The sequence below is a fragment of the Theropithecus gelada genome, chromosome 6, assembly GCF_003255815.1.
Source record: "Theropithecus gelada isolate Dixy chromosome 6, Tgel_1.0, whole genome shotgun sequence".
Lineage (NCBI taxonomy): Eukaryota > Metazoa > Chordata > Mammalia > Primates > Cercopithecidae > Theropithecus > Theropithecus gelada.
The window spans coordinates 132594774-132609452 of record NC_037673.1 but is presented as its reverse complement, the minus strand read 5'-3'; the positions used below and the strand labels follow the sequence as shown (position 1 = coordinate 132609452).

Genomic DNA, 14679 nt, shown 5'->3' with positions numbered 1-14679 from the left:
AAGAACTAGTAGAAATGTAAAAGATAGTAATAATTTTGAGTTCTTATGTTCTAAGTACTGTTCTAAATACTGTACTTGTATTACACTTCAATTAATCGTCCCTTAAATCCTTCCTATGAAGTAGACTTTTCCTTTACAGGTCAGGCAAGTGAGGCATAGAGTGGTTAAGCAACTTGTCTAAGCTATGAGGCCCATGACTCAAACGCAGGCAGGCCAACTCCAGAACAAAACAAAACAAAAAAAGACACATTAAGCAAGTTTTGAGGTTTATTAAAATAAAGAATTAGCAAACAATATGCAAAAACAAAGTTCTTAAGAGTTATGGCTTTGAAAAGCACAATATAGTAAAACCTAATACATTTTTATAAGTATCAAAATAACAGAATTGAAGCATGTTGCTAGAATTTCAGCTTCTACAACATAAACAGAAGCAAAACAAATACAAATAAGCAGCAGACCTACAGTGCAGCCATCAGCTTGGTCTTCATTATCTGCATATGAAATATCTTAAGAAAAGGTGGGCAGGTAGACACAAACATCTGTTTCCATGATTACAATCCTCTTCAATTTTAAAATAAGTGAAGTTCAAAATACAACTTACGCCAACCATGTTAAAAAAAAAAAAAATCACTTCCCTAACCATTATCTTCTAGAGTTCCTATAGTTAAAATACTTTATGAATAAATCAATGCAACATTATCTCGATATTAGAAGGGAAAATCTGACCCTAAAAGTTTGGTTTTTTTTGTTTTTTTTGTTTTTTTTTTGTTTTTTTTAACAAAGAACTTCGGATTCTTTGGCCTTACTGGAGTTTTGTTATAGTTAACACCAGTCTGTATTAATTAAGAAGGCACTATTAATGAGGGGGGGAATCTACCTGTACACAAAATTATGTACTTTAACAGCATCTTCAAATAAACCTTTAAAGGATAATGGTTTATGGTCATTTTAAGAATTTTAAGAACTGAGTTATTTGGACAAGAACCATACAAACCTTTTTCACTCTGCCATGAATGATCGAAGAATCCTGCTCTAGGACTGGATCTTTTCATAGAAAATAACTTATCACCTGTTTTACTGCAATTGCTACTAGCAATTATTATATAGCATGTGCTCTTCAAAACAGAAATAAAAACTGATGTGTGAAATCCCTTTCATTGGTTTTGGTAAACCATCCAATTTTGGGCTGTCATTTCAATTATAATACAGTTGTATTTTAGAAGATAAGATAATCCAATATAACAAAGGCTTGATAAATATTGTCACTCTGTAATCAGGACATACTAAACTGCAATTCAGCAAATTCCAAAGAACTGTCCAGGTTTCTTTCCAGCAGGTTGAATTCTTTGTTTATGCAGAAGAAATGCCTTCAATTCTCACATTCGATTCATGCATCTTGTATGATAAGAAAAGTTAAGAATTTTACTTATATCAATGAGAAAAATGCTGCTGCTCTGGAGGACCTGAGATTAGTCCCCCAAAAGCTGCCCTAATAATATCTGATACCACCTATAAACCACCACTTAGGAAAACTCTCTCCATAAAAATCACCAAACACTTCTAAAACCACCAGGCTACCTACTACCCTAAGACACGTGCTCATCTAGCTGAACAATATAACGATGACACACATTTATATTTATACCCAAGAGAAGAGGTGAGGATTTAACTAGTAAGACAAAGAAGGGATCTGACATTCTTTAAAGTTAAAATATAGGTCCAAAATATAAGTCATCACAAAAGGCTGAACTCAGTAATTATCAAAAAATTCTTCCTTCCTTATGAAGCAAAAAGGGTATTTATATATTTTAAGTGGCAAAGGTGATAATGATCCAAAGCACTATCAAGCAAATGACTAGAAAAAGTATAAAGAAATAGATCCAAATTGGTACATCAGATGTTCTCTATCACAGAAGTACAGCACTTTGATAGGTACTATCAAACTTTTTAGAGTTTTTCTGCTGTTGGTAGAATTTCATTTTTCGTATAAACTTTCTCTTCCAACAAAATACTACCACATGGGAAGGAACTGTTCCCCACAGGTACCCTCAGGTAATATGGAAGGTTTTTAACATGAACCCCAGTTCTAATCTTGACAACAGATTTCAGGTATGAGTACTTAATGATCATATCCTGAAGGATATCTTACTCTCAACTGTTATGAAAGGTATAAAATAGCTACATCCTCTATCTGTGCTATTAGATGTGGCTTGTTGAACTGTCTAGTACTCTTACTCTGGATTTCACCTCAGAAACCCAACCAATTCTATTTTTTTTAATATAGCAACAATACAATGTGAAAAATTATTTATAGTCTGACACACATATTTGACATTTTGATTGACGTCTTCCTTAAATTTCCTCTTTAAAAAAAAAAAAAGGTTAATGTTAGTAGATCAATAACGTGCCTACTAGTTTACATTTCATGTCAGCCAGGCAATACTGACCAGACCAATACTGACCAGACCATAAATATTATGTAGAGATGTTAAGCCATTGCATCTCTTATATCTTGCTTTTTTGCCAATCAACATCTTTTTGTTGCTTTAATTCATTACTGAGATTTCATTCTATTCTGCTTTTTGCATTACGAAACTGGTTGCAATTTTATTATTCCCAGATTCTGTCTTTTCAGCCAGCATAAACATACTGTACATGCTATGTGATTATTCTAGTGGTGCTAGAATTTTACTATAAAACATTCTGTAGATTAAAATGTATAACCATAATTTGCTAAAATGGTTTCTTTCAGAGGTACTTTCCTTTCAGTAGCCAGTTTTTTAAAAATCTTACTAGCAAATTTTATTTCCTATACATAGATAAATGAAAATCCTTAGGGACTGTAAGAATAGCTGGACTGAATAAAGTTTTCATTTAAAGTCCAAGGGTGTGGAGTTGACAACTTTTAAGAGACACAACAGGCTTATAGTTCTCTGTCAAACTCTTAATTGTTAATAACTTTAGTACTGTCATTCATGAGACACAACTCCTAAGAGAAAACAAAGAAAAAGCCAATCATGTAAGATCTTTTTAACTCAATACTGTGGCATAACGACCTCAAATAAAAACAATTTTTAATTAACTCACAGTAGAAAACACCAATAAAACAATTCTTTAATTTCCACTAGTTTACTGCAGCCCAATGAAGTTGATTACATACATCCATTATTCAATCGGAGTAATTTTTTTCCACAAATTTGTTCCAGAGATCGTGCCGTAAGCCTGGTAAGTAAAAGAATGATGAAAATGTCAAAGTTCTATCAAGTAAGCAAATATTCTCTCTCATGTGGCCGACAGAACTCTGGAAGAAACAGAATGCATGTCATGTAATACTTACATTTAAGGCTCAGGTGACTGTCAGAAAGTATTTCTTTTACCCAGCAAAGAACTGTGAGCTGAAACACAAATGGCAATTCATCTGAAAGAACTAAAACCATCCACTGGCTGCACATTGAAAAAGCAATAAATAATGACACAGAAAACAAAAGAAATTGCATAATTCTTTCCTCGAAAATGCTTTTTTTTTTTTCTTCTTCACAAAAGCAGAAAGGACAAAGTGGAAAGTCAAACCAAACTAACATTTTAAACAGAAGAATTACATGACTCCATATACTTTCGAAAGGCACCAGAAAATAAAGCTTTCACTGATAGGTAAATTAGGCATTTTTTTTTTTTCCAAAATAATTTCTTCATTCTCATGTCATAACTAAGTGTCCATTTGACGACTCCCGAGAAAAAAACTGGTTCAAAGTCCTTTATCCAAAGCCAAAAACATGATTGATTAAATGGATATTTTAGAGTTTTCATTCATGTCTTTTCTCTCTAAAGATTGTGTTTTGGGAGACTAGCTTCCACGTAAGTACTTAAAAAATGGAAAAAGAGCATCATTGATAAATGAGAGAAGAGTCTATATTCGTTGATGAATGAGTGTTTTGTTTTGTTTTCTGAGATGGAGTTTCGCTCTGTCGCCCAGGCTGGAGTGCAGTGGTGTGATCTCGGCTCACCACAACCTCCGCCTCCCAGGTTCAAGTGATTCTTCTGCCTCAGCCTCCTGAGTAGCTGGGACTACAGGCACATGCCACCAAGCCTGGCTAATTTTTGTATTTTTAGTAGAGACAAGGTTTCACCATATTAGCCAGGCTGGTCTCGAACTCCTGACATCGTGATCCGCCTGCCTTGGCCTCCCAAAGTGCTGGGATTACAGGCATGAGCCACTGCGCCCAGTCGAGTGTTTTAAAATCAGCTATCCCTACATCCACTGCTGATTCATTTAGTATCAGATCAGTAGCCTCATTCTTGGGGCCCAACTGAAGAGCCTCCTATGGCTCCAGTGCATAGGTCCTTGCATAGGGAGGCTGACGCAAGTAAGAGCAATGGGATTAACTACATGATTCGTCAGCACTGGTAACACCCATGAAACTGTAGTGAATTAAAAAGGCACCTTAAGTTGGAGCTATAGAATATACAGTCTTATAACCTAGGTTGAAAGTAAAACAAAAACCAGAAAAAAGCATAACTTCCTACAAATGTAATCTATAAATTGCAGTGTTTGTTAATACAAAAAAGGTACCTAGGATGTAAGGATAAGCATCTAAGTCCAAGTCACTTGAGTGTATTTTATCAAAGGTTACGCTAAAAACTGTCACCCATAAAAGTGCAAAATAAAAGATTAATGCATGTCAAAAATAGAGTTCTTGCAACATTGTCCAAAAGCAGCAAACATAGTTGAACAGGGCTGTGCATGCACTGTCACTTGCTATAAAGTAATGCTTATGACAGATTTTGAGTAAATGACATATACTTGAGATCAGTTATTTGCAATAATTTTTTTTAAAAAAGGAAATGTTTCACAAAAGATATATAGCATGAAGTCACATTACACTGAAGAACACTTATCTGTATTAAATGTAAATTTTATGTCATCTAGAAAACTATCATTTTGCATTTACTGAACACTACTGGTTAGAGCAGTGCATAGTGTTCCTTCAAATAAAACCTTGTTTATAGTTTCGTTTAAGCCCCTACCATACACTTTTGCAAAACAATGAATTATACTTTAAGTTGGTGGGACAAAGAAACTGGTAAAAGTACATCTTCTGGAAGATCAAGAGTAGGAGGGAAAACTTACTCTTCACTGTATATACCCTCTTATAAGCTACTATAACTTTTCATCATGTGATGCATTTTCAAATAAATTTAACAAATAAAAAAATTTTAGGGCAATAAAGTAAAAGCATGTTCCAGTTTAAGATCAATGCCAAATTTCTGAACTGGGGCATAATACTTACTCTGCATCTTTTACAACACTTCTGAGAGTTAATCACATGAACATGAATACAAACAAATGTAGATTCATCACAAAATACAAATGTATTGGTCACAATTATGTAGAAAAAAATAAGCTGTAATATCTGTTTTCCATGTAAGCTCACAGTATCTGTACTCAAAGTTTCTCTAAAATTAAAACAAGTCCACTAACAATATAATTGAAAAGAATACTTCTGCATTATGAAACAGAAGATATGGGGTTCAGAGGGGAGCCCATCTGAGTAAGGACTTTATCCAGCCACTGAAGAGGACCATGAAGATGAATCTCAATCCAACATGGGGTGCTGGTTACATCCTGCCGGTGATATTCTGCTCCCCAACCCTATGAAAATGAACAGATATCATCACAAATCCCTCTTTAAACTGTTAACTACTCTAAACCAATTTTACTATAACAAAAAGATAGTTTTTAACAGTAGAGATATGTAGAATTTACGTAAAGAGAATAATGATCACAAAACCAGTCTTAGGATTCATCATGAAATTAAAAGCAAGACAACAGCTACATTATTTAAAGATACATGAATTCTAAAATAATATATAATTCCCTTAATAGAAACCCTTGGAATCAGTTATATTTCATAATTTTTTAAATCTTAAAAAGGTAACACAATACAGTATCTCATAATTAAAACAAATATTTCTGCAGTGAGATACATTCTCCCTAAATGGGATAAATGCAAAATAGAAAATCACCACTAGGGCACCACAGTAATAATTACTGTAGACAAGATATATTGAAGAATGCAAAAATTGTGGGTAAAATATAAAAGAGAAACTGTGTATTTACATAGCCCCAAAGAATCTGCCTCCAAATATTTATAAATACTATTTTCTCTTAATTTCTTTGTAAGACTTAATGACTATTTAAAGGAAAAATTATAACAGTATTATAAGATATATAATGTGCAGATGTAAAATTTATGAATAGCACAAAGAATAAAACAAGGTAATTAAAACTCTTCAACAGCAAGGTTTTCATATTTTACATTTTAAGAATAGTACAATATTAACTCTAGGTAGATTGGGGCATGTTAAAGATACATGTGTGGTAATTCCCAGAGAAACCACTAAAAACTGTAAAAAGATGTCACTTAAATGTTAATAAAGGAATCATATGTAAAAAATAAAAATAAAACTCATAAATAGCCTTATGTAAGATCATGTCAGACTTTTTTTTTTTTTTTTTTTGAGAAGGAGTTTCGCTCTTATTGCCCAGGATGGAGTGCAATGGCGCAATCTCGGCTAACTGCAACCTCTGTCTCCCAGGTTCAAACTATTCTCCTGTCTCAGCCTCCTGAGTAGCTGGGATTACAGGCATCCACCACCATGCCTGGCTAATTTTTGTATTTTTCAGTAGAGACAGGGTTTCACCATGTTGGCCAGGCTGGTCTCGAACTCCTGATCTCAGGTGATCCACCTGCCTTGGCCTCCCAAAGTGCTGGGATTACAGGTGTGAGCCATCGCACCTGGCCCAGGTTTTTTTTTTTAATCAAAAATTTTTTATTTTCAAGTTGTCTGAAAATCAGATAAGGCATCGTAGATATTGATAAATACATGCATGTATAATTTAATGTGGCAATCACATAGTGATTATCCTTTAAGGTGGGAAATTACTGGGATGAACCGAGATGAAACCTTTAGCCTAAAACTCCAGATAAAAATTAAAATACAAAATTTTCACTTTTATTTTCCTGGATTTATCAAGTTCTCTGGTTTACTGCTTACGATAGTCCTGGCCCAGGAAAACTGGGTGGGGGAGGGAGGGCGGTCAGGGGAGTGAAGACTGGGGAGCACAGATTAAAATAAATATGCAGCCAGGCGCGGTGGCTCAAGCCTGTAATCCCAGCACTTTGGGAGGCCGAGACGGGTGGATCACGAGGTCAGGAGATCGAGACCAGCCTGGCCAACACGGTGAAACCCCGTCTCTACTAAAAATACAAAAAACTAGCCGGGCGCGGTGGCGGGCGCCTGTAGTCCCAGCTACTTGGGAGGCTGAGGCAGGAGAATGGCGGGAACCCGGGAGGCGGAGCTTGCAGTGAGCTGAGATCCGGCCACTGCACCCCAGCCTGGGCGACAGAGCGAGACTCCGTCTCAAAAAAAATAAATAAATAAAATAAAATAAATATGCAAAAGTCACACTACGGTACAAGAAGGGAGAAATGCCTTCAGGGTAACCAGTAAACTGATGTATACAATAGACCTACAGCAAAGTATCATGAAAACACTGGACTGGGGCTGAATACCAAAAAGAAAAAAATCCATGCAAAGCATGTGACAGGTACTCTTCTTGTGCTAAATTCTTAAGAACCATGTAGATATAGTACAGATTGGTTAAATACATGACTAAAATTCTTTTCAAATTTTAAGCACAAATCTTTGGAATGTCAATACGATTAGGTCAAGAGAGTAGATGATAACCTTGAAAAGTTCCTTTGAAATTTGCAAATCCTTAATATTAAGGCTGGTGGAAAAGTAATTGTGGCTTCTGCCATTACTTTTACTAATAGTACTTAGCTAGAAATGAAATAATTTTAATATTCTAAAGAATTCCACCAAGTCACCCTAATGAAATCTAGTAATAATCAAAACTGTTGAAGCTAAGAGCCTCAAATAGCAATTTTAATATTAAATGCTGATACGGTTTGGCTGTGTCCTTACCCAAATCTCATCTTAAATTGTAGCTCCCATAATTCCCACATGTTGTGAGAAGGAACTAGGGGGAGATAACTGAATCATGGGGGCAGTTTCTCCCATACTGCTCTCATAGTGGTGAATAAAGTCTCATAAGATCTGATAGTTTTATAAGGGGTTTCCCCTTTCACTTGGCTCTCATTCTCTCTTGCCTGCCGCCATGTAAGACATGACTTTGCTCCTTTGCCTTCTGCCATGATTGTGAGGCTTCCCCAGCCACATGGAACTGTGAGTTTATTAAACCTCTTTTTCTTTATAAATTACCCAGTCTTGGGTATGTCTATTAGCAGCATGAAAATGGACTAATACAAATGCCTTCTAGAAATTTAGTCTTTTAACTAAAATTCCTTTTAATCTCAGCCCCTATTCAATATCAAAATCAATATCAATCATGCATTTTATAACATCTAGATTACAAAATGAAATCTTAGATTATGTAGTTAAAATGACAAATTCAATCATTTTATTTAAAACCCTGTTAAATCAGGTCAAAAGCAATTATCAACTTTCATTTAACAAATAATTTTTTAAAATTATAACCTAAAGTCATAATATACATATTTATAGTGACTCAAATTACTTTAGAGATCACAACTCACTCACCTTGACAAAACTCATTCGAATGGTACACATTTTGGTGAGCTCATATACTGCCTCAAACCCATGGTTGACAGACTGAGCCAGAAGCTGAGCAAACTCCTGATTGTTAAAAATTTTGAGGCTGCAGCTGCTGGGAATCTTACAGACAGTGGTGGGATGAAAGCCATGATGAAAGTTGCAGTTCCTACTCTGTACAAATATGCTGCTGTCACTGAGGCATTCCGCATACACCTCCCCACCAACATAGTACAGATGAACACCTTAAAAAGACAAGCATCACAAGAGTCAGGTTAAAGAATCAGTATAATTAAACCAAACAGACTGTATGGAGCAACGAAGTACCCATTAATCCACAGCAAACTTCCAACAGTCTTTAGACAGAAGTTACCACTAGATGGCCTTCTGCTGCCAAAGATAATCAAGAGGTTAACGTCTGCCTGCATCTACAAGAGTGAAGCCTCAAATAGGCAGCATATTAAGTTATCCATTTTTAGGTTGTTCTCTTTTTCCTTTTCCAACAATTATTTATCCTCTCTATAAGAGAAAGAGAGGACTAAAAAAAAAAACCCAAACCTTCTTTTGATGAGTCCTTTCAAACAAATGCTCAGTGCTATCAACTATCATAAACAGTCATTTGACAGACTTTTGTACTCTTTGTGCTAACAAAGAGGACAGCAATACTAAAAAAAAACCCAAAGTTACATATATAATTTCAGGTCACAAGAAGAGCTTTGAAATGGCAGATTTATCTTACTTAAAATTTATATTTAAAAATATATGTATTCCTTTGCAAGACGTGAGGGCAAAAAAAAAAAAGAATTTTAAAAATACGTAAATATGTGGAAATAGTTTTAACATTAAATATTCAAATTATATAACTAAAGCTAGTCACCTAGTATTTTCCCAACATATATCCCTCCACCACCTCAAAACTAACCCATGAAAGAAAAGGTCCTAGAACTATATGCTGGGGAAAAAGAAAAAACTGATTCTAGAATTTCAAAATTCACAAAATAGATTTCCCTTAAATTACTTCTACTGTGATGGAAGAAAAATAAATAAATAAATGCCTAGAAGTGAGGCGCTTCACTGAAAAAAACTAAGGCAAGTTGGCAGTAAACTCAAAAGACAATGAGAACTTTGTTTCTCAACTTATTTTTGGCCATAGGATTTTTAAAAATCACTTCTATAAGAAATCCTACACAATTATATTTATTTACTTTTTGTTCCTATTTTGGACCAAGATTCCCTCAAGTTAAAGAAGCAAAACGCAGCAAGGGGTAAAAACAAAACGTCTCAAGAAATAGGCAATACACTCTACCTGGGATGGGTTTCCTTCCTGATCACTTGATGCATGAGACTTTGACATTTTATTGCAGTATGAAAAGGGCCCAGTTTGTTGTGGCAACTATCTTGCAGGACAAATTATTAATAAAACCTTATTGCCTAAATTTAAAAGATGGGAGCAGTGGTGGTGAAGCTAATGGAACATCATTCACACTAGATTTCCCATTTCTAATTCCACTTCTCCCACATCATGGTAACCCTTACAAGTCATCTCAACCCAAAATACTCCACAAATACCTTAATTATAAAATTCTAATCCTTCACCAGCACTCATACACAATATTCCATAAATATGTGTCACGTATTTATACTGAGGCACTCTTCTAGCTACTGGGGATACTGTTGTGAACAAGGCAAGTTCCTGTACAGCTTATGTTCCAGTCAGGGTAACACTCAAAAAACAAAGTGGTAGTATGATTTCAGAAACTTAGCACTGGGAAGAAAAACTAAGCAGGACAAAAAAATGAGGGAAGATCATGTCTTTATTTGATTAACACATTCTTCAATATTGGCAACTTAACGCAGAGGCCATGTGTTAAACTTCTTTGTATGTTTCTAGCACCTTTCACAACACATGGTTCATGGCAAGTACAACAAATGATTGAATTTGATTAAATGTAGGAAAATGACAAGATTACCTTTTCCAATATGTCGCCTAGTGTTTTCAATTGTCGAATTACGATTAACATTTGACAACAAACCCAAGCAGAATCTACTTTTGTTATTTGAAGGATCTGTGAATCCATCTACTAACACACTAGTAGAAGATGCATGAAAAGCTTCTCCAACACGATTGTTTAATTCATAGTAGACTATTGAACACCAATGTTTAGGCTCTTCATAGGCAACAGGCTGAACATCTGTGAACAAAACAGACAGAGAAGAAGTTTAATAAATATCAGAAACTTAGATTGTCCATGTGTTTATCTTTTAACCCAACCCAAGTATTACATGAAAAAGAAAATTTTCAGATATTTCACAAGTCTCACTGTCCTTCCTAGCTGTGAATCTATATCCGAAAACAGGCACTAGAAATCGGCTTGAATATGACGATTTAAAAAATTATAGAAATACCAGGATTGGCAATAGTCTTAGCTTGCTCGGGCTATAAAATACCGTAAGGCTGAGTGGCTTAAACAACAAATTTATTTCTCACAGGTCTGGGTTCTGGGAAGTCCAAGATCAAGGTGCCAGAAGATTTGGTAACTAGAGGGGACCTGCTTCCTGGCTTGCAGACAGCTGCTTTCTCACTGTGTGCTCATATGGCCCCTCCTCAGTGCATGCTCTTAGAGAAAGATCTGTTTCTTTTCCTCTTCTTGTAAGGGAACTAATCTCATTATGACAATCCCACTCTCAAGCCTACTTATTTCCATCTTCAAATACCATCACACTGGGAGTTAGGACTTCAACATATGAATTTTAGGGAGATTCAACATGGTCCATTAGCATTCTACCCCAGCAACCCAAAATTCACATCCTTCTCACATGCAAAATACACACATATATTCTATCCCAACAGCCCCTGAAATCTTAACTCATTTCTGCATCAACTCTAATGTAAGCCCAGTATCATCTAAATATCATCTACATAAGATATGGCTGAGACTTGAGGCAAAATTCCTTTCCAGCTGTAAACCTATGAAACCAGGTAAGTTACATGCTTCAATACTATAATGGTGGGACAGGTACAGGATAGACGTTCCCACTCCAAAATGGAAAAACAGAAAAGAAGGGAGTGATGATGGGTCAAGAAAGGTGAAAACCTAGCAAAGCAAATTCCATTAGGCCTTAAGGCTGGAGAATAAACCTCTTTGGTTTGATGTTCTACCCTCCCAACCCTCTGGGTAGAGTGAGGGGGTGCCCAGGCCTTGGTTCAATACATGAATTTTGGGAGGACACAATTCAGAACATAGCAGCAACAACACATTATTAATTGTTTTTCTAACATAAACTAATTCAGGTTTAAATTTGAGACAAAGAATTCTTTTTCAGAGACCTGAAAGATTTAACTCTAATCAGTATCTGTAAAATTATTTTAAACAAAAAATTAAACTACAAAACTAAGTGAGACTCAGCAAATTAGGAATAGAGGGAAACTTCCTCAGCTTGATAAAGAACATTTACAGCTAACGTCATACTTAATGGTAGGAAACTAGAAGGTTTTCTGCTAAGATCAAAAAGCAAAGATGCCTCCTCTCCCCCTTTTCAACATCATACTGGAAGTCCTTGCTAATGCCATAAAGAAATAAAAGGTACACAGATAGGAAAGGAGGAAATTGTCTTTGTTTGCAAAAGACATGATTGTCTACTTAAAAATAAGAAAGAACTGACAAAAAAAATTCCTGGAACTAGTAAGCATCATAGCAAGGTTGCAGGACACAAGGTTAATATGCAAAAGTTGATTGCTCTCCTATACACCAACAATAAACAAATGAAATTTAAAATAACAAAAATAATTATAATTTACATTAGCATCCCCCAAAATTAAATAGTTAGGCATAAATATAAAAAAGTAGGAACATGCTCTATGAGGAAGACTACAAAACTCTGATAAAAGACATCAAAGAAGAACTAAATAAATGCGGAAACACTGCACATTCAAGAATAAGACTCAATATTGTCAAGATGGCAGTGTTTCCCAGCTTAATCTATAGAGTAATAATACCAATCAAAATCCCTGCAAGCTATTTTTTGGATACAGACAAAATGATTCTTAGTTTATATGCAGAGGTAAAAGCCTCAAAATAGCCAACACGATATGAAAGGAGAAGAACAAAGTCAGAGGACTGACACTACTTGACTTTAAGACTTAATATAAAGATACAGTAATCAAGATCATGATGAAATAAAAGGACAAACAGATCAAAGGAGCAGAACAGAGTTTAGAAACAGACCCAAATAAATACAGTCAACTGGTCTTTAACAAAGGAGCAAAGGCAATGGAAGAAAAAAATAATCTTTTCAAAAAATGATACAGGAAACAACTGGACATCAAAAAAGTAAACCTAGACTATACCTTACACTCTTCACAAAACTGACCCAAGATGGATTACAGACCTAAATGTAAAATGCAAAACTATAAAACTCCTAGAAAATAATATAGGAGAAAATCTAGATGACTTTCGGTATGATCATGCCTTTTTTTTAGGTACAATCCATGAAAGAATGAATTGATAAGCTGGCCTTCATTAAAATTTAAAACTTTTGCTCGAGAAAGATACTGTCTAGAGAATGAGGAGACCAGTCAGAGATTAAGAAAAAAAATATCTGCAAAAGATCTATCCGATAAAGGACTATAATTCAAAATCCACAAAGAACTAAAAAGCAATCTGATTAAAGTATGGCAAAAGATGTGAACAGGGAACCCACCAGACTTACAGATTGGTCAAGTAAGCATGTTCAACATGTTGTGTCATTAAGGAATTGCAAATTAAAACAACGAGATGCTACTACACACCTATTAGAATGGCCAAAATCCAAAACAATGACAATATCAAATGTTGGTAAGGATGAGGAGCATCAGGAATTCTCATTCATAGTTGGGAATGCAAAATGATACAGCCACTTTAGAAGGCACTTTGGCAGTTTCTTACAAACCTAAACATACTCTTACCATAAACTCTAGCAATCGTGCTTCTTGTTATTCAAATGAGATGAAAACTACATCCACATAAAAAATCTGCACATGAATGTTTATACCAGCTTTACTCATAATTGCTCAAACTCAGAAGTAACCAAAAGGTTCTTCAGTAAGTGAACGGATAAACAAACTGTGGTACAACCAAGACAATGAAATAGTATTTGGTGCTATGATGGTTAGTATTGAGTGTCAAACTGATTGGATTGAAGGATGCAAAGTATTGTTTCTTGGGTGTGTCTGTGGGGCTGTTGCCAAAGGAGATTAACATTTGAGTCAGCGGACTGGGAGAGGCAGGCCCACCCTCAATCTGAGCAGGCACCATCTAAGCAACTGCCAGCATGGCTAGAATAAAGCAGGCAGGTAGAAGATGGAAGACCAGACTTGCTGAGTCTTCCGGCCTTCATCTTTCTCCTGTGCTGGATGCTTCTTGTCCTCAAACATCAGACTCCGAATTCATCAGCTTCTGGACTCTTGGACTTATACCAATGGTTTGCCAGGGGCTCTTGGGCCTTTGGCCACAGACTGAAGGCTGCACTGTCGGCTTCCCTACTTTTGAGGTTTGGGGCTCAGACTGATCCACCCCTGGATTCCTTGTTCCTCAGCTTGCAGATGGCCTATTGTGGGACTTTACCTTGTGATCATATAAGTCAACTCTCCTTAATAAACTCCCTTTCATATATATTACATATATCCTATTAGTTCTGTCCCTCTAGAGAACCCTAATGGAGGAGCTAAAAAGAAATGAGCTATCAAGCCATAAAAAGACATGGAGAAACTAAAATGCATATTACTAAGTGAAAGAAGCCAGTATGAAAAGGCTACATACTGTATGATTCTAACTACAACATTCTGCAAAAGGCAAAACTATAGAGACAGTAAAAAGATCAGTGGTTGCAAGGGGTTGTGGGGAAGGAGAGGTGAACAGGCAGAGCATAGATAATTTTTAAGAGGTAAAAAATGATTCTGTATGATATCATAAGGGTGGATACATGTGTTAAAAACCCACAGAATGTACAAAAACCAAGAACGAACCCCACTGGATAATAATCACATGTCAATGGAAGCTCACT

At 35.6% G+C, this 14679-nt stretch overlaps 1 protein-coding gene across 6 annotated transcripts in view; it reads right to left on the bottom strand.

Annotated features, from left to right (window-relative positions):
* Positions 1–254: 254 nt before the first annotated feature.
* Positions 255–14679, bottom strand: part of SMAD5 (SMAD family member 5) — a 49712-nt gene continuing 35287 nt past the window's right edge. For 4 of the 6 annotated variants that reach the window (XM_025388021.1, XM_025388022.1, XM_025388023.1 and 1 more), the window contains 3 exons: positions 10608–10829; positions 8626–8882; positions 5056–5650 (listed from right to left, as the gene is read on the bottom strand). In XM_025388021.1, coding sequence (XP_025243806.1) covers positions 5507–5650; positions 8626–8882; positions 10608–10829 — 623 coding nt within the window. In that variant the 3' untranslated portion in view covers positions 5056–5506. Of the gene's footprint in view, positions 5651–8625; positions 8883–10607; positions 10830–14679 lie in introns of all 6 variants that reach the window. The other 2 variants (XM_025388019.1, XM_025388020.1) reach the window with 2 other exon arrangements.